The sequence below is a fragment of the Melospiza melodia genome, unplaced genomic scaffold (genome assembly GCF_035770615.1).
Source record: "Melospiza melodia melodia isolate bMelMel2 unplaced genomic scaffold, bMelMel2.pri scaffold_34, whole genome shotgun sequence".
NCBI lineage: Eukaryota > Metazoa > Chordata > Aves > Passeriformes > Passerellidae > Melospiza > Melospiza melodia.
The window spans coordinates 7,920,723-7,941,784 of NW_026948659.1; the positions used below are offsets into that span (position 1 = coordinate 7,920,723).

The following is a 21,062-nucleotide window of genomic DNA, read 5'->3' on the forward strand; positions in this document are numbered from 1 at the left end:
GTATTGAACTTTTTAAGGGAAAAGGGGTTGAAGGTGTCAAAGTCTAAGTTACAATTCACAGAGCCCGAGGTCAGGTACTTGGAACATTGGTTAACCAAGGGAAAAAAGAAATTGGATCCAGAGCGGGTGGCAGGGATTGTTGCTTTACCACCCCTGCAAACGAAAAGGGAGGTCAGACAGCTTTTGGGGCTGTTGGGATATTGCCAGCAGTGGATTGAAGGGTACAGTGAAAAGGGGAAGTTTCTATTCAAGAAACTCACCACAGACCGAGTCAAATGGATGGAAAAGGATGAAGAAGAATTCAGGGGAGTCAAGGAAGCACTCACAGCGGCACCGGTGCTGAGCCTCCCTTATAGGAAGAGACCCTTTCAGTTGTTCGTGGATGTGAGTAATCACACGGCACACAGGGTGCTGACACTGGGCTGGGGTCAGGAAACCGCTAGGTTACTTGCCCTGGCTTTTGGACCTGGTCAGCAGGGGCTGGCCCACCTGCTCGCAGGCAATTGTGGCTGTGGCATTGCTGGTGGAGGAGGCCAAGAAGGTAACCTTCGGTGCACCATTGGTAGTATTTGCACTGCACAACGTGTGGGGAATACTACAACAGAAAGCAGATAAATGGCTCACTGATGCTAGATTGCTTAAGTATGAGGCCATTTTGATTCATTCACAGTATTTGGAATTGCGGACAACAACTGCACAAAACCCTGCGCAGTTCTTGTTTGGGGAAGCTTTGGAGGAAATTGTTCACAATTGTGTGGAAGTGGTAGAGTTGCAGACAAAAATCAGAGAGGATTTGGAGGAGGAGGAATTAGATGAAGGGGAAAATGGTTTGTAGATGGGTCAAGCAGGGTGATTGATGGGAAAAGACAGTCAGGGTGTGCAGTCGTGGATGAACGAATGGGGAAAGTGATTGAAGCGGGTCCCCTGAGTGCAAGTTGGTCAGCCCAGGCTTGCGAACTGTATGCCGTTCTGAGAGACTTGAAAGGACTGAAGGGGAAGAAGGGAACAATTTTTACAGACTCTAGGTATGCCTTTGGGGTGGTTTACACCTTTGGGAAATCTGGGAAGTAAGGGGATTGATCAACACCCGGGGAAAGGAACTGATGCACGGAGAATTGATCCGGCAAATCTTGGAAGCACTAATGGGGACTGAGGAAATTTCAGTGGTCCATGTGAAGGAACACCAGGCAGGAATTCAGTTCCAAACATGGGGCAACAATTTGGCAGACCAGGAAGCCAAAACCGCAGCACTGATGATGGTAAGTACCCTGTAAATTGAAGCGATCGAGGTCCCAGATGACCCTCCTGAACCCTCCCAAAAGGAGATTGAAAGCTATGAGAAGGTTGGGGGAAAATTGGAGGAAGGTAAGTGGAAATTGCCAGATGGGAGAGAACTAGTCTCTAAAAGTTTTACCAAGAAGATTTTGAGGAAACTGCACCAGCGAACACACGGGGGGGGGCAGAGACCCTGGCAGAACAATTTTTGAAATTTTTCCGGTGCAGGGGAATTTACGAATTGGCCAAACAAGAGGTACAAGGATGCCTGATTTACCAGAAATTAACAAGACTAAGGCCATCCTGGGGAGTCGCCCCATCGCGTATCGACAATTTGAAAGGATTCAAGTCGATTTCACTGAATTGCCCAAAGTGAGGAGGCTCAAATTTGTGCTTGTGATCGTGGACAAATTGACCCATTGGGTGGAAGCTTTCCCCAGTCCACGGGCAATGGTTCAGACAGTATCCAGGAAATTGCTGGAGGAAATTGTGCCCTGATATGAGGTGGTGAATTACATTGATTAGGACCAAGGAAGTTATTTTACGTCAAAAATTATTAAGCAGATGGCAGAGGCGCTAGGCATTCGGTGGGAATACCACACTCTGTGGCATCCCCAGAGCTCAGGACAGGTGAAAAGGATGGATCAGATCTTGAAAGCGCAGTTGTCTAAATTAATTTTAAAAACTCGGATGTCCTGGCTGAAATGCCTACCTTTAGCCTTGCTTAATATCAGGAAAATGCCTCATTCAGAGATGGGGCTCTCACCCTTCGAGATGTTATATGAAATGTCATATAAGCATGGGATGCCAGTGGGACACCCCAGACTTGAGGACAGCCAGATTCAACTGTATTTGGTTGGGATAAACAGAAACTTACAGGAACTAAGAAAACAAGGGATAGTATCTCAGAGTGCTCCTCTGGGATTTGCTATCCACAAAATTCAAGTGGATGACAGAGTGCTTGTGAAAGTGTGGAAAGCTGTACACCTCTCTCCTCACTGGGAAGGTACTTTTCTTGTACTCCTGACAACAGACACGGCCATTTGGATGGCGGAGGCTGGACACACGAATCTAGGGTGAAGAAAGTTGAACATCGGGAGGAAGCAGCCAAGTGGAGAGTCACTTCTTCCCCACGTGACTTGAAACTCAAACTCCAATGTCCTTGTAAATGACCGACAGTGAGTAGATAGGTTGTATACTGACTCTGTATGCTATCCGTTTGTACTTTTTAAGTGTGAATATTGTCAGGGAGCTTTTATTGTACGCTGCAGAAGGGGGCAGAGGCCAAAGGGATTGTGCACCCAGTGTCTGGAAGAGGAGCTTGAGCTGACTGACTGCATTCTAACCCTAGCCACAGATTTAGGAATTATCGAATTAGATTCACAAGAGTGGTTCCACATTTTCCAGAACGGGGTGCGTGGAAAACTCAAATCTAAGGCAGAAATATTGTATGTGGAGCGCCGAAAGTCAATCAAGGTACCGTGCAGCTCAGATGCCATCAGAATTTCAAGGTGAGGAACCTTTAAAAGGAGGTAAGTGGCTAGGTCAGAGAATATATTCCCTGAAGAATACTCCTGCTGCCACGAAGATGGTCTTCCTTGCCGCTGGTGGTACCTCAGGGGGCGGAGGCAAAGGCAGAGGAGTACGCCTGGTGGGAATCCTGATTGTCCTGAGCCTAGCCATGTGCAGGATGCAGAGTCTGCACACTGAGGTCCCGATGAGAGGCGGAAACGAGAGCTCCACAAATGAGTGCGGAAATTGCACTCAGGTGGTCCCAGCTGTAAAGGGAACAAGAAACCCTCAGCATACCAAGCCCTGGTAGATTGTCTCAGGGAACCTGGCAGGTACTGTTGGAAGAATGGCATGAGGGTCAAATTGTGTGAATTGGTAACAGGGATTTGGTGTATTAATCATGAGGCAGGGCTAAGGAACGGGCAGTCAGATAAGCACAAGCACCAGATACAAAAACAAAATGCAGAAATAATGTCAATCTCCATTTGTAACCAACATAACCGAACCATGTGGGTTGGGGGGGAAATGGAATCAATCTTTGTCCCGTATCACCAGGTGAATCCATTGTGTTATGACAATGCGAGGCTGGGGATATGCATGATGAACAGGAAAATGTATTGGATGGAAAGAAATGTTAAATTTGATAGCAGATTTACCTTGATCAGAGAACCAATCATATTGGGTTTGGCAGAGGCAAATGATGATAGGGTGTGCCTGCAATATGATTGGGTTGTCTGTTTCATGAAAAATAAAGATGGTGAGGATCCTGAGGGAGGAATGAGAGAAATAACTCAGGAATTGAAGGGAAGGGAGTCAGAAATGAGGAGAAAGCAAGTTGAACAGGAAAGATTAAAAACTCTGGGAGAACAGTATGAATTGCTGGAGAAACAATATGCTGATGGGGAGCTGCTTTCCCCGGAATAGAACCTGTTCATTGACCTGATGCAAGAAATTGCAATTGAACTAGGATTGTCAAATTGCTGGATTTGTGGGGGGCTGAAGTCAGAAGAAAAATGGCCTTGGAAAGGGGAAGGTTTGGGTCCAGAACAGCTTCTGAAATGGGACAATCCGAGGGTCTCAAAATTGGCACAGGGACCTGAGGGATGGATTTTGGACCAGAGGTTGATTGAAACCATCTGCACCAGTCGAGAAGGAAAGGAGTACACTGAAATGGTGGGATGCACCCCGTGTGTGTCTACCCTGACGGTGAACTCAAACACCAAAAGCAAGGTCTAGCAGCCAGAACCCCCTTTGGAGTACTGGAGCAGGAAGAATGAGACAAATTGTGAATGGAACAAAAGGATAGGACTGTGTTGGGTCAAAAATCCTGGAGCCAACACTTTCCAATCCTTGGAAGGCCTGAGAGAGTCCTGGGGAGACCCAGGGAGGACAAATATCAGATGGAAAGCCCCAGATAGAATTTATTGGATTTGTGGGAAAAAGGCATACAATGTGTTACCCCCGAGGTGGAAGGGATCATGCACTCTGGGCATGATCCGGCAAGTCTTCTTCACTCTCCCTCGAACGAAAAGTAACCTACTAGGGGCTCCTCTGCATGAGACCCTAAAGAGGGAGAGAAGAAGCCTGAAAAAATGATACATGTAATAGGTGGTAAACAAACCATGGGAGAGGAAGAGTGGCCAGCTGCAAGGATAATTGATTATTATGGACCGGCCACGTGGGCTCAAGATGGAAGCTACAAATATAGGACTTCAATTTACCTACTGAACCGGCTGGTTCGGCTGCAGGCAGTGGTGGAAATTGTTTCGAATGACACCTCTGAGGCCCTGGATTTACTTAGTCGGCAGCACACCCAGGTACGGGCATTTGTGTACCAAAATTGAAGAGCTTTAGACTATTTGCTGGCCGAAGAAGGGGGAGTGTGTGGAAAGTTCAACGAATCAGAATGTTGTATTGAAATTGATGATTATGGGGAAACCATAAGAGCTTTGGGGGCCGAGATCAAAAAGGTGGCCCATGTCCCAGTTCAAAAATGGAACTCGACTTTACAATCTTCATGGTGGGACAAATTGTTTGATGGGGCCTGGTGGAACAAAGTGATGGTTTTTGTGCTCTGTTCAGTAGCTGGAATCCTATTCCTGCCTTGTCTAATTCCATGCTTTTTTAGACTGATCCACTCCATGGTCCAGGGAATACAGATAGCGATAATTCCCGTGGACCTGGAGGGAGCTTCCAGAGGCAACACATCTAAAATCATGTGATTGGAAGAAAGGAAGTGTGCCAGCAATGCTGCTGAAGTATTGGCAAAGTTCGAGAAACAAGCAAAAGCGAATGTGAATAATATGGGATAACAGGGTGTTCCACAAGGGGAGTACAGAATAGTGTAAGGGAGCACTCTGTTTGTGAAAGACCCTCAGTGGTGGTGGGTAGAAGTAGAAAATGAAAAATTTAGCAATTTGAGAACATGAATTGAATTGGTGATATAAATGGGGAGGGATTGTAGTATATGATAGAGATAATTCATGCTAGTAATGTATAAAATATTGTAAAATCCACACTATGTCTTTTGACCATCCTGGCCAGGAGCAGTGTCTTATTCTTATCTACTTCCTGGACGTTCGTTGAGATAAACATTGGGGTTTTAACATAAGAATAGAAGTTTCCAGGCCAATAATCGCTGGCTTCCCTGGGTCACCGGGTATACCTAAGAGTGATTATCATCTTGATGATTACATCTACCACGATGATCGATGGCGCCACCCTGATGCATGTGAATGCTGCTTCCCCGGAGTCGACTGACAACATCGAGACACCTGGACTGAGTCTTTGCCTACCTCTGCACATGTAAAGCCATGGTTCTGCATGTGAAGAGACACAAAGAACATTCGGTCCTTTCTGCCTCTGGAAGAATATACTGTATAAGAACTTGCTGCGCGATGCATCATTCATGAACAGGGAGAGACTGTGACATTTGGAGGTCAGATCCGTGTTCACCCAGCACCGATCCCGGGCTCAACGCTGACCCTTGGCTGAGGTGGTTTTGACGATCAAACTTTGGTCTCACAGACAAATTAATAAATCTTTGCTAAATTTTCTTATAAGTTTGGCTATCAATTTCATCATTTAAAACAGGATGGAACAGCACAGACTGCTGAAAAGATTCCAACTGGTCTCAGGGCCCAGAGAAAGCCAAAATTGTTTAACTTGGTATTTGGTAGTCCAAGTCTGTATAAAAAAATGCTCTAAAATGTCAGCTTTCAAGAAAATGTCCTAGGTTGATGTTTCCTGTGCTGGTGAGAGTCTTTTAAACCCAGGTCTCCTGACCTCTCTGCTGTTGCAGTTCCATGGACAGAGGCAGTTGTCTCTTACCCCCTGCCATGGGCAGGCTGGTGTTCATCCATCTACAGGACAGCAGGGCCCCATCCCACGTCACTGAGACCTGGGAAGGCAAAATCCATCACTCCAAATGTCCCCCCTTGCTCCTTCTTGCCAGACGTTTGACCCTGGCATTGGGGTTTGCTGCTGGTTGCTGCAGGAAAAGGGAAAACCATGTGACATTTTGGGGCAGATGGAACCAAGGAAATCCCTGTGACACTGTGGGGCCTGATGGAACCAAGGGTCCTTTGTGACACAGAGGGGCCACATGGAGACAAATATCCATTGTGACAGTTTGGGATCTCATGGAACCCATTGTTGGTTATGACAATGCAGATCCAAGGAGACCATGGTGTTGCTCATTGTTTATGCAAAGCTTTCACATTAATTATGGAATCATGGAGCCCATTGTGACACAGTGGGGCCCTGTGGAACCAAGGGGCCAAGGTGACACTTGGAAGTAAGGATACCACTGTTGAGTACAGAACCTCGTGGAACCAAAAGTCCATTGCCACAGAGCAAGGCCTCATGGAACCATGGAGTGAAAAGGTCTAAAACATTTCCTGCACAGTTCTGCCTTGGGTGAGGGGAACGTTGTTGGTGGCAGCTTGGTCTTGGCACACACCTGAGCAGTGTGTGTGTTTTCAGTGGGGAAACTCAGCAGTTTCAGATTGCTTCAAAAAATACAAAAAGTGAAAACCCCTCTTAGGTTGAGTGCAGCCAGCTCTGCAAGCACAGCAGGGCCCAGGGGAGTGAGGACAGACAGGATGGGGCTGGGCAATGTGGAGCAAGGTTGTTCACACTGGATCAGAGCTCAAGGCACAGCTTTTGTGGGCAGGCCAGAGCTGCTGAGGACAGATCCTGGGTCAATATCAATCACAGAATGCTGCAATTGTCTCTGCTCCAAAGACAGCAGTAATAAAATACATCCATTAATATAGGAGTGCATATTGTTTAGAAGCTCTTTGAAATATTTCTCCATAACTGGAGGAGGAGACCTAGAAACCTAGGAGAGGCAAGGACAATGTTGCAGCTTCAGGCCCAAAAAGTGCAAACAGTGAATTGAGGAGAGCAGACTGGGAGGATGGGACTTCACAAACTGAAGCTGTAATTAGACAATTAACCCCAATATGGAAATGGACCAAAGCTTATGAAAGTGTGAAAATGTGTGACCCATTGTCCATCTTGGGTGTACCCTCAGCCGGGCTCTTGTACTGCCCCAGGTGTGTCTTTGAAGGCCTTTTAATAAATCCCTACTTTATTCCTGTAACTCTGTCCAGCTTCTGTTCTAGGCAGACTCTCAAGGCATCAAGGCCTGGCTGGCTGGGACACCTGGGGGCCACCTGACAGCTCCAGCTGACCCTGGCATTCCAAGGGCTGCTGCTCATCAGCCCCTGGAGCGCTGGATCTCTGGGCTCTCCTTCCTGTGGAAAGAACTGTCCTTCTCCTTCAGGTGTCCGTGGCCAAAATCATGATTTGTCCTCCAGATTTCCATCTATGCAAGGATTGTTCCCAGATGAAATCTGCCAGGACTGACAGATCTGGCTGGCTTGGTCACCCAGGGCCACCTCTCATCTGCCTTTGAAACACTGGAACTATGTGCTTTTCTTTCTTACTGGAAAAAAAGCACCTTTCATATCCAGGCACCCATGGCCAAAGTTGGGAATCCACCTCCAGAATTCCCTATATCCAAGGATTTCTCCCAGACAAAAGCTTCCAGGAGAGACAGGTCTGGCTGGCCTTGGTTTCTGAAGAGCTGGTTCTCATCTGCCTTTGAAGCACTGGGGCTCTGTGCTTTCCATCCTAATGAAAAGAACTCTTCTTGCTGTCCAGGTGCCCACAGCCAAAACTGAGATTCCACCTCCAAAATTCCCTACATCCAAGGATTTCCCCAAAATGAAAGGTGCCAGAAGAGAAAGGTCTGGCTGCCCTTGGCCTCTTGGCAGCTGCCTCTCACCTGCTTTTGAAACACTGGGGCTTGGTGCTTTCCTTCCAATGGAAAGGAACTGTCATTCTTGTCATGGTGTCCATGGTCCAAATTGAGATTCAGCCCCACAAAATTCTGTATATACAAGGATTCCTCTGCGACAAAGGCTGCCAGGACAAACAGGTGTGTCTGGCCTGTGGCTCAGACAGCCTCTGCTTCTGCCCCTGAAACAATGGCATTCCATTATTTCCATCCCATGAAAAAGAATCATCCTTCTTGTCCAGTTGTCCATGTCCAAAGATGGGATCCTACTTCTAAAATTCTGTATATCCGGGGATTGCTCCCATAAAAAGTCTGCCAACACAATCAAGTCTGGCTGGCCTTTGGTGACTGCCTCTCATCTGTGCCTGCAACTCTGGGACTCAGTTGCTTCCTTCCCGTGGAGACCATTGTGCCACTGTGGGAATTCATAGAACCAAAGGGCCGTTGTGATCCTGTGGGGCACCGTGGATCCATGGAGAGCATTGTGGAATTTCAAGGCCCCATGGAATCATGGAGAGCATTGTGACACTGTGGGGCCCCAGGGAACCAAAGGGCCACTGTGACCCTGCAGGGCCTCATGAAGCACAGGGCCATTGTGACACTGCAGAAGCAAGGAGAACATTGTGACACTGCAGGGCCTTGTGGAACCAAGGGGACATGGAACAGATCTGGCTGGTTTGGCCTCCCAGGGGCCACCTGAAAGGTCCAGGTGATCTTGGAATGTTGAGGACTGCCTCTTATCAGCTCCGGGATCACTGAGGCTCCATGCTTTCCTTCCTATGGAAAGAACTGTCTCTATTTTCTGACACCCAAGGACAAAATTGGTAGTCCCCCAGGAAAAATTCCTGTATGCAAGGAAAAGATAGCCAGAAAAAATCCTGCCAGCTCTGCCTAGCTTTGGCCTCTGCTGATCACATCTCATCCACCTCAGAAGAACCAGGGATCTGTGCCTTCCTTCCTATGCAAAAAAACCTGGCTTTGCCCAGGGGCCATTGCAGAAACTGGAATTTGGCTGACAAAATTCCATCTATCCCAGGATTGCTCCCAGACAAAAGCTGCCATGGACAGAAACCTCAGCCTGGCCTTGGGCACTTGTGATATATTGTTAGACTATGAGCAGAATGTTTTCATCTGAAAACACCATGGAGAGGGCTCAAAGATCTCCCAGACTGGTGTTTGCAGGCCTAAAGAACATAACCAATATATGGAGGCTGATGTGCTTGGTCTGAGTTGTGAGGAGACTGCAGACAGAAAAGGAGTGGACTGGCAGGGTTTAAAGGTGGATTCAGAAATGGTGAAGCATTTTCTCCATAGTGGGAAACAGCCAGATAGAGAAATTATACCACAAATGCAGCTGGGGAGGCCCTGACAGGACCCAAAGAGAAAGGAATTTTCCTCCCAGGGCTGAGCTATGATGCAGAACATCTCTTAGAAGGAGCCTGGGTCAGCCCAAGGCTTGGTGTGGGCAGGCAGAGGCAGGCAGGAGGCAGAGCTGGCAGCAAAGGAAGGGCCCAGCCAGGTGGGGCAGCCGGGGGATGCCGACAGCCTGCAGGGACAGAGGCGCATGGCAGGGACACCGTGGGACAGCCTGGGCTGCACAGGGCACAGGGATGGGCAGCAGCTGCAAGACAGCCCTGCCAGAGCCAACTTGGGCAGCACTTTGGCCATGGCTGCTGGGCCTGGGCCTGAGGCAGGAGCAGGAGACAAGTGACCCTTGCAGGCCTGGGGCCTCATTGCCTCCTTGTCCCTGCTCAGCAGCCTGGCAGGGGCCGCCCCATGCTCCTGCCCTGGGCATTGCACATGCCAGTGCCCATCCCGGCAAGAGCCCTGAGCAAGGAGGGAGGGATAGGATCTGCCTGGCCAGGGGCTGGGGCTCAGGCCTGGGCTCTTTGCATTCCTCAAACACATCCAGCTTTGCTCAGCACCAGAGACACCTTGGCCTTGTTTGTCCCCAGCTATCATCACTGCCTCCAGTTTTCTGCTGTAGCTGGAACCTGGGGAAACTTTCTCAGTTGTATTCCTCAGTGGGACCCATTAAAATTTCAAGAAACTTTGCGGTTTTAATTTAATTTTGAGTTCTTAAGAAGTTTTTTGAAGACCCTCTCAGGGCCTGAGTTTGATGTAAACAACAGCAAAGCCCTGAGAGGGTCATTGAAATTTTCCTAGTCCAGTTATGGAGAAAGATTTCAAAGAACTTGTCAGAAATACACACTCCTTTTTTAAATGATGTATTTTATTTTATTTCTCTTTAGATCAGAGATGACTGCAGCACCCACGGTCTCTCCTCAGCAGCTCTGGCCTGATCACAGAAACTGTGTCTGAAGCTCTGACCCAGTGTGGACAACCTTTGTGAGATGCAAAGTTGTATTTTGTGTCAGGTACAAGCAGGCGATGTGTATATTTGTGAATGTGAAATGTGTGGACCCCGACAATGGGAGAGTTGTGAATTCTAATAATAACTGAGGAAAATAAAGCATAGGAAAAGGCCTTTTACCTATCTTTTGTTTGCTAATACCCTGGTTGATTTAGGAGCATTGGAATTAAGGTGTTAAAGATGTTGCTTTTTGCTTGCATTTGATCCATAAAAAGCTCTGCAATAATAACCTTTTGAAGCCTAATTTTAGAATATTACGGGTATCCTTGAAACTGTAGCTTTGGAATATATATAAAGGAAATATGCTTTTCTCAGGCCTTATTGAAGCAGAGAAAAACAGCTTGAGAAAGGAAGATGAACATCAACTCAAGGATTTATGGTTTCGAGCAAAGGGAAGCTGGACATCACTGTTATGAGATTTATAGTCTCTGCAACTAAAACGTGGACACACATCTGGGGTGCTGGACCCCACCAGATGGGAGTCGTCTTTCTTCTTTTGGAAACTGGACCGTCACCATCTGGGGATACTCCTTTGAAAATACATCCTGAGAAATTAAAATCACAATAGTGTATAGAATTGTGACATAAAAATTTGGAATAAAAATTGCTGATGAGTATAAGATTGGAAATAGAAAGTGCTGGAAAAACCCTGATAGGTACCCCTATAAATACCTGTAACACTCAATTATCAGTGTGCAGTTGGAGGGAAAACTTCCCCCACTGTACCCAGCGCTGTATTGCTCATACTTTACCATATTAAATAATAAATTGATTGCTGCTTGAATATTGGCCTCGTCAAGCTTCTTATTCATAACAGATTTGGTGCATTGGCCGGGAATTTCCAAATCCATTGAGGGAGACTCCTGATCTCAGGGAGGCACCCCATCTTGGAGGCTTCTGCCTCCAGTGGCCCTGAGGGACGGGGGAATCTCTCAGGGAAGAAGAAATCTATAAGGTAAATTATGAGCAAAGAATTTTGAGCTCCCAGAGTAGACTGCAGTAAATTCACCTGTAAAAACTCGTGCAAGAAGACCCAGGTGAGAAAAGGAGGCTGTAAGTGTCGCTTGGGTAGGTGGGATAAGAACGGGTGTAGGTGTTTAAGAGTGTGAATGGTGTGTGTATGAGACGTGACCTAGTCACGACACGAGTGAGGAGTTTTTCTAACCTCGGTTTCCCTACCCCACAAGGGGGGTGGCAGGTGAAGGAACGAAGCGTGGGGAAAAGGATTCTCTGTATGCAAAAGGTTGGGGGTGATGAGATAAGATAATAATTACAGAGAGGAATTTGTTTTCTTTTCCCAGTAGAGAATCAGAGGCGAGAGGCGTTAGAAGGGACTTGTTATTAGGGAAATTGCTGACAAGAAAGGACTAAGGTCTGAACCAGTGAGATCAGAGTGAGTGAGGGTACACCCCTACAGTGGAAAAATGGGTCAATGCCAGAGCAAATACCCAGGAGCTGGTATAAACCAGCAGGAAAATAGAGGTACTGAAGGTACTGGAAAAAGAGGGAGCATTTTGCCAGATATACCCCAGGACAGCCCCCTTGGGGTAATGTTAAAATTGTGGGACAAATGTGAATCCAGGAGAGGAAAAAGTAAAGAGAAAATGATACAATATTGTATGGTAGAATGTACTAAGGAAATGATACGACCTGATAATTTGTGCTGGCCAATGCGTGGGTCATCTGAAGGGTGGATCTGTAAGGCCTTGAATGCCTATGTAAATAAAAAGGACCCTATTAACCAAGAAGAAAGCGATTATGCTGCTTTATGGCATGGGTCCTGACCTGCTCCTCTGTATGAATTAAAAACCAAAAAGGAAAAGAATCAGTGGGACCCCTTAAACAACCTTCCTCCACCCCTTATCTACCAGAGGTGCCTCATCCAGCACCTAACCGGGCACCCTTTGCACCCAATCCAGCACCCTTTGAACCCAGTTCAGCACCCCTCTCACCCAATCCAGCACCCCCGCACCTAAACCAGGACCCCTTGCACCACAAGCCCCAGTGGCTCCGCTCCTGGTACATGATTCACCACCAGCACACAGAAAGTGAAGCCAGGAAAGGGCACGAGCAGAAAACAGTGGGGATAGCAATAAAGAAGGGAAGGGGGGGGGGGGCAGCTGTACCCATTGAAGGAAGTACCATTAGTAGGAACTCAAGGGAGACCAGTCATTGGGTATGTGTCAGCACCCCTGAACACCGGGGATGTAAGGGCTTTTAAAAAAGAAATGGGAAGGTTACTTGAAGATCCTCTGGCGGTGTCTGAAAGGTTAGATCAGTTTCTAGGACCCAGTATTTACACCTGGACAGAGATTCAGTCAATTTTAAGTATTTTATTTACAGCAGAGGAGAGACAGCTGATAAGACAGGCTGGCATGAGAATTTGGGATAGGGACCACCAGCAGGGACCTTTAGGAGAAATGAAATGGCCCCTGGCAGCCCCTAAATGGGACCATAACAATGATCAGGATAGGCAGAATATGGTGGATCTCAGGAATATTCAGGGAATTCGAGAATCAGTCCCCAGAGGGCAAAATATTAGCAAGGCCCTGGATGAACGTCAGGGGAAAGATCAGTCACCCATAGATTGGTTAGAAAGAATAAGGAAGAGTATACAAATGTATTCGGAATTAGATCCTGATACAGCAGTGGGGGAAGCATTAATCAAAACTCAGTTTGTGGCAAAATCATGGGAGGATATTAGAAGGAAACTTGAAAAGTTAGACAGCTGGCAGGAGAGAGGTTTGCAAGAATTGTTAAGGGAAGCACAGAGAGTTTATGTCCACAGAGATGAAGAAAAGGCAAAAGCTAAAGCTAATGTTTTTGTGGCTGCAGTAAAAGAGGTTCAGAACAGTGGTGCATCTTCAGGGGATGCTAAAACCACAAGAAAAATAACAGGTGAGGGTTCTAAAAGACCAACCTGCTTTTACTGTGGTATGAAAGGAGATGTTAAAAGGGTTTGCAAGAAGTGGGAGGCAGATCAAAAACTGTTTGTAGAAGATTAGTGGTGTCAGGGGCTCTATTTATTAGGGACCAGGCCATCACAAGAGCCCTTGATAAAATTAAAAGTAGGTCCCCAAGGTGAAGAATACACCTTTTTAGTAGATACGGGTGCTGAAAGATCAACAGTGCAAAGATTACCAAAAGGATGCAAAATCAGCGGGAAAACAGCTCAAGTAATTGGAGCAAAAGGGGAGGCCTTTAAGGTTCCCATTATTGAAGAAGTACTAATTGAATCAAAGGGGAAAGTGGATATCAGTGATTTATTACTAGTCTCAGAAGCAGAATGCAATCTTTTCGGGAGAGACCTGATTCTTTCGTTAAAAATTTGTATTCAACCCCAAAATTATCAACTAATGGTACAGCTGTACAAATTGACAGACCAGGACGAGAGCAAAATATGTCCTGATGTCTGGTCCACTCCTGGGGAGATCGGTAAATTGGATATAGAGCCTTAAAAAACACCATTGTAAATCCTGAGTTTCCTGTAAGGGTGACACAATACCCTATTCCACTAGATGGCAGACGAGGGCTGAAGCCAGTAATTGAAGAAGTCTTAGGGCAGGGCAAATTAGAAGAATGCATGTCACCCCACAACACCCCCATAATCTCTGTGAAGAAAAGTGACGGCAGCTACCGTCTAGTCCAGGACCTAAGGGCTGTCAGTCAATGAACAGCCACAAGGTTTCTTGTAGTAGCTAACCCTTATACATTACTAAGTCAGATTTCCTCTGACTATACCTGGTATAGTGTAGAGGATTTGAAAGATGCCTTTTGGTCCTGTCCTTTAGAGGAGGGATGCAGGGACTATTTTGCCTTTGAGTGGCAAGATCCAGATAGAGGGAGAAAACAACAATTAAGGTGGGTGGTACTTCCACAGGGCTTTACAGAATCCCACAATATTTCAGCCAGGCTTTAGAAAGAATTTTACGAGATTTTGAAAGACCAGAAGGAACTAAACTAGTACAATATGTAGATGATCTATTAATTGCAGGAGAGAATCAGGAGCAAGTGAGAGAAGCAACAATCAGTCTGTTGAATTTCTTGGGAAAGAAAGGCCTAAAGGTTTCAAGGGCAAAGTTACAATTTGCTGAAGAGGAAGTGAAATATCTAGGTCACTGGCTGAGTAAAAGAAAAAAGAAATTAGATCCTGAGAGAATGTCAGGAATACTGAGTCTGCCTTCCCCTAATACCAAAAGGGAAGTACCACAACTCTTAGGGTTATTGGAATATTGCAGACAATGGATAGATAGATAAAGTCAAAAGGTGAAATTTTTGTATGAAAAACTAACAGTCAATACAGTGAAATGGAACCAGGAGGATGAAAAACAATTTAAGAGTTTGAAAGATGCTCTAATTCAAGTCCCAGTACTCAGCCTACCTAACTTCGAGAAACCTTTTCAATTATTTGTAAATACTGCTGAGCAAACTGCTTATGGAGTGCTCCCCCAGGACTGGGGAGGAGACAAAAAGCCGGAGACAAAAATTCAAGTTACTGGACCCTGTTAGTCGAAGATGGCCAATATGTTTACAAGCTATAGTAGCAACAGCTCTTCTGGTAGAAGAAGCAAAGAAAGTTACATTTCAAGCTCCTTTAGTAATATATACCCCCACAATGTTAGAAGCATATTGCATCAAAAAGCAGAGAAGGGGCTCACTGATAGCCAGGTTTTAAAGTATGAAGCTATCTCGATACATTCCCCTGAACTGGAACTTAAAGTCACTCCTGCTCAGAACCCTGCTCAGTTTCTCTATGGGGAGCCAGCTGAAGAGCTTGTGTGGAATTACAAACAAAAGTGAGACCAGATTTAAGTGAGATGGAGCTATCTAGTGAGGAAAAGTATTTTATCGATGGCTCGTCATGTGTGATAGAAGGGAAAAGAAATTCAGGATACACTATTGTAGAAGGAGAAAATATGTCTGCAAAGAAAGAGGAAAAATAAGTTCTAGCTGGTCAGCTCAAGCTTGTGAATTGTTTGCTTTATACTGAGCTTTAGAACTTTTAAAAGATGAGGTGGGGACTATTTACACAGACTCAAAATATGCTTTTGGAATTGTACACACATTTGGAAAAATCTGAATGGAAAGAGGTTTGATAAACACTCAAGGGAAGAAACTGATTCATCAGGAGTTAATAATCAGAGTGCTTGAAGCCCTGAAAAGACCTAAGAGAAGAGCTGTAGTACATGTAAGAGGTCATCAACGAGGGTCCAGCTGCTTAGTGAGAGGAAACAACACAGCTGACCAAGCAGCAAAGGAGGCAGCTTGTAAACTAAAATAAACTATCCAGCTGAACACCATAGTGGAAATTCAAGAGGAGCTGCCAAAAGGCTACAGTACTCAAGAGGAGGAATCTATAAAAAGATTAAAAGCTAAGAAAGAGCTGGGAAAATGAGTACTACCAGATGGGGGAGAGATTTTACCTAAAGCTTACACTAGAAGGATTCTAAGCCAGTTACACCAACGTACTCATTGGGGAACAAGACCCTTATGTGATCATTTTTTAAAATATTATGGATGTATTGGAATTTTTGAGATAGCAAAACAACACAGGGGTGTTTGACTTGTCAAAAAGTTAACAAAAGGGTAATGAGACAAGCTTCAACCGGCGGTAGAAAAATAGCCTACCAACCATTGGAAAGGGTTCATGTGGATTATACTGAATTACCAAGGGTGGGAGATGGAAATGCTTTTTAGTATTAGTAGATCAACTAACTCATTGGGTGGAGGCCTACTCAGCTGCCCGACCCACGGCGAAGTTTAAAAAAAAACAAACAAAATTTGTTGGAACAAATTACTCCCTGATTTGGGGTTATCAGGGCCATTGATTCTGATCAGGGCTCCCACTTTACTTCCAGCATCATAAAAGGAGTAACACAAGCCATGGGTATTTCCTGGGAATATCACACCCCTTGGCACCCCCATAGCTCTGGGAGGGTGGAAAGAATGAACCAAACTATAAAACAGCAATTAAAAATTTGATGATTGAGACCCAAATGTCATGGACAAAATGTTTACCTTTAGGATTACTTAATATAAGGACGCTTCCAAATGCATATACGGGACTTTCTGCATATGAGATGCTTTATGGAATGCCCTATTGCCAGGAAGTACCCCAAACATCAGTAGTCGTAGCTGATATGACTATTCAAAAATACATCCAGAAGATGGGACAACATGTCCAGAACTAAGGGAGAAAGGGGTAATTGCTCAATCAGCCCCTCTCAGATTTAGCATGCATCAAATAAAATCGGGTGACTGGGTGCTGATTAAAAGCTGGAAAGAAGAAAGTTTGTCTCCTAGGTGGGAAGGTCCCTATTTAACTCTGCTGACCACTGATACAGCTGTCCGAACTGCGGAAAAGGCTGGACCCACACGTCGTGGGTCAAAGGAACAGCAGAACCACTGACAGAGACGGAATCCCAGTGGAGAATTGCATTTACCCCCGGAGAACTGAAAATGAAGTTAAAAAGGGACTGATGTATGTCAGGAAAATGCTCCTACCTTAAGCTGCAAAACCAGTTGTACTCACGAGAGGCTGAATGTATTACTCCAGACTGTGTTATCCATGAGGTTGTTTTAAGTGTATAGGGTGTGAAGAATATTGGTATACAAACCTACCAAGGGGACAGATCCCTAATGCTCTCTGCTTTAATTGTACAAAATAAATAGAAAAAGAATCTGATAGAATGTCGTGGACTGTAGTAAGGAAAGGATATATTGAAACAGGTGATAAAGATTGGTGGAGAACTTGGGTACACGGAACTAGAGCAGGAATTGATTTGCAGGAAGTACCAAAGGCCAAATTAGAAGAAACAGAGTGTGACAAGGGCAATTGGATACATTATGAATATCAAATTAAAGCAAAAGAGTGGCAGATAGCCAAGTATTGCTGGAAGAAAGGGAGGCACATACACCAACCTTATTGTAGTCACATATCCCCCGAACTTAGGGGCCAATTGGCCTAAATTAAAAAGAATCAGGCCACAACCACAATAAACAGAGATCTGAAGGCTCATGAGGCAAAAGGCAAAAATGAAACAAAAGATATCAGTGACTAAATCCCAAGGTATAAACTCTGCTACAGAGAAGATCTACATCTCGAGCCTTGGATGCAACGTAAGGGGCCTTGAGAGAGGTAGAGAGTTAGACCCTCTGAGGATTATTTTCACTGCATTGATCATTGCATCCCAGGCAATGGGCCTTAATAGCCTCACTCCTGAACTCCACATAATCCATGAGCTGCAGGATCAGAGCCTATTGCTCCGGCTGTCTGTGACAAATGCAATCATACTGTCTGGATCAGGGGAAAAATGGAATCAATGTTCATGGCACATTCCCATGTTCGTGAAGTGTGCTATGACCATAACCAATTAAAGATGTGCACTATGGGTGGCAAAATATACTGGGTTGGAGAAAATTTAAAACACGGACTGAAGGTTTCTCCCAAGGATTGGCCTGTGTTAATCAACCTTCTCAAAGATGATGATGAACGAATTTGTCTGCGATATGCCAAATTCTTTTGTTTAGCAAAGGACAGAGAAGGAAGAGACCCAGAGAGTAGAATGAAACAAATTACTCAAAAACTACAAAAGCAAGAATCAGAAGCAAAAATGTAAAGAGTAGAACAAGGAAAGCTAAATAAATTTAGTGAACAATACAAACAGTTAGAACAGCAGTATAGTGATTGGGGTTTTCTGATTTCAAATAGGAACATTTTTGTAGATCTAATGCAAGAAATTGCCACAGAATTAGAGTTAGCCAATTGTTGGATTTGTGGGGGATAGAAATCAGCTGAAAAATGGCCATGGAGAGGTGAGAGTCTAGCTCCAGAGCAATTTCTAAAATAGAACCATACTCAAATTTCCAAAAGATTGAAATGGCCTGAAGGATGTCTTTTAAATGATCGAATAATTGGAACAGTTTGCATCAGCAGAGAGGGGAGAAAATGTACTGAAGTGGTAGGGTATACTCCCTGCACATCTTCTTTAGCAGTAAATTCATACAATAACACTAGAACTTGGCAGCCGACACCTCCTGCTGGATACTGGAGCCTAATTAAGGAGAAAAATTGCAAATGGAACAACCAGATAAAGTTGTGCTGGCATAAAAGTCCTTGAGCTAACCCTTACCAATCCCTGGAGACCCTAAGAATTTACTGGGAAAAACCTGAGGCTGTAAATGACCATAGAAAGCCCCAAATTGTACATATTGGATTTGTGGGCAAAAAGCTTACAGTGAACTGCCCCGTAGATGGAAAGGATCCTGTACTTTAGGGATTATACAACCCTCCTTCTTTGTACTACCAAAGTCCAAGAGTAACTTGTAAGGAGCACCCTTATATGAAAACCTTTAAAGGGAAAAAAGAGAATTGAAACTTGAGTTTCCAAGGGCAGGAGGGGACCAAAAGCGGGGAGAAGAAGAGTGGCTAGCAGAAAGAATAATAGATTATTCTGGGCCAGCCACTTCGGCTCAAGATGGAAGCTGGCGATATATGACCTTGATTTACCTATTGAACCGATTGATTAGACTACAGACAGTGGTAGAAATAGTCTCAAATAACTCCTCGGAGGCCCTGGACTTGTTAAGCTGGCAGCACACTCAGGTGCAGGCTTTTGTGTATCAGAACAGAATAGCATTGGACTATTTGCTGGCCGAAGAAGTGGTAGTGTGTGGAAAATTCAATGAGTCCGAGTGCTGCATTGAGATTAATGATTATGGAGAAATCATCAGAGGTTTAGCAGCAGAGATCAAAAGGCTGGCTCATGTCCCAGTCCAAAAATGGAATTCCATCCTTCAAGCCTCATGGTGGGACCAGATGCTTGGAGGAGGAGCTTGGTGGAAGAAAATAGGGTTCATGATATTGTGTTCATTAGCTGGGTTATTGTTTCTACCTTGCCTTATTCAATATTTTATCCGACTAATCCACTCAGTCATTCAAAGCATGCAGATTGCTGTGGTAGACCTGGAATTGGCTACAGGAGAGGCTGGACAATTTGAGACAACAGCTAAGATATCCAAAATAATGAGATTAAAGACAGAAGACAAAAAGGGAAAAGCTTCCAAAGTTTTGGCCAGACTTGAAGCCCAGACACGAATGAGTAAGATAAATGAAAATTTATACAAGCGAGGGGGGACTGTGAAATACAATGCTGTGTATCGTGTCAGGTACATACAGGCAATGTGTGTATTTGTGATTGCAATATGGAGACCAACAATGGGACAGTTGCGAATTCTAATAATAACTGAGGAAAGTAAAGCATGGAAGAAGGCCTTTGAACCTATCTTTGTTTGCAATTAACCTTGGTTGATTGAGGAGCATTTGAATTAAAGTGTTAAGGATGTTGCTCTTTGCTTGTAGTTAATCCTTAAAGAGTTCTGCAATAATAACCTTTTGAAGTGTAATTTTAGAATGTTGCTTGTATACTTGAAACCATAGTTTTGGAATATATATAAAGGAAACATGCTTATCTCACACCTTAACAAAAAAGAGAAAAGCAGCTTAAGAAAGGAAGATGAACAAAAACTCGAGGATTTACATTTTTGACGAAGGTAAGCTGGATATCATTGTTATGAGATTTATAGTCTCTGCAATCAAAAGGTGGACCCACATCTGGGGAGTTGGACTCCACTAGATGGGATCTGTCTTTCTTCTTTTGGAAACTGGATCACCACCATATGGGGATACTCCTTTTTGGCATATATCCCGAGAAAAACTAAAGCACAATAGTGTATAGAATTGCGACAAAAAATTATAGAATAAAAACCAATGATGAGTAAAAATTGGAATAGAAACTGCTGAGAAAGCTGATGAGTACCCCTATAAATACCTGTAAGCCTCAACTATTTGTGTGCAGTTAGAGGGAAAACTTCCCCCATTGTACCCAGTGCTGTATTGCTCACATTTACCATATTAAAAAATGAATTGATTGCTGCTTGAATATTGGCCTAGGCAAGCTTCTCATGTATAACAGGCACAGGGCAGGGACAAAGCAGGACAGCCTGGGCACAGGCATGTGCAGCAGCTGCAAAACGGCCCTGCCAGAGCCAACTTCGGGAGAACTTTGGCCATGGCTGCTGGGCCTGGGCCTGAGGCAGGAGCAGGAGACAAGTGACCCTTGCAGGCCTGGGGCCTCATTGCCTCCTTGTCCCTGCTCAGCAGCCTGGCAGGGGCCGCCCCATGCTCCTGCCCTTGCCATTGCACATCCCCACATGCCAGTGCCCATCCCGGCAAGAGCCCTGAGCAAGGAGGGAGGGACAGCATCTGCCTGGCCAGGGGCTGGGGCTCAGGCCTTGGCCCTTGGCATTTCTCAAACACATCCAGCTTTGCTCAGCCCCAGAAACACCTTGGCCTTGTTTTTCCCCTGCTGTCATCACTGCCTCCAGTTTTCTGCTCTAACTAACCTGGGAACACTTTCTCAGTTGGACCCATTTAAACTTCAAGAAACTTCAGAGTTTATATTTAACTTTGAGTTCTTGAGAAGTTTTTTGAAGACTCTCTCAGGGACTCAGTCTGATGTAAACAACAGCAAAGCCCCAAGAGGCTCATTAAACTCCTTGTGCTGTCTCTGTGCTGCTGAGCTTTAAAGGAACAGC

The 21,062-nt window shown here is 45.1% G+C and overlaps 1 protein-coding gene across 1 annotated transcript in view; it reads right to left on the reverse strand.

The window, feature by feature from the left end:
* Window positions 1–939: 939 nt before the first annotated feature.
* Window positions 940–21,062, reverse strand: part of LOC134434265 (olfactory receptor 14J1-like) — a gene marked incomplete at its 5' end in the record, with an annotated part of 41,124 nt that continues 21,001 nt past the window's right edge. The window contains one exon of the mRNA XM_063182945.1: window positions 940–987. Within this exon, the coding sequence (XP_063039015.1) occupies window positions 940–987 (48 nt within the window). The remainder of the gene's footprint in view (window positions 988–21,062) is intronic.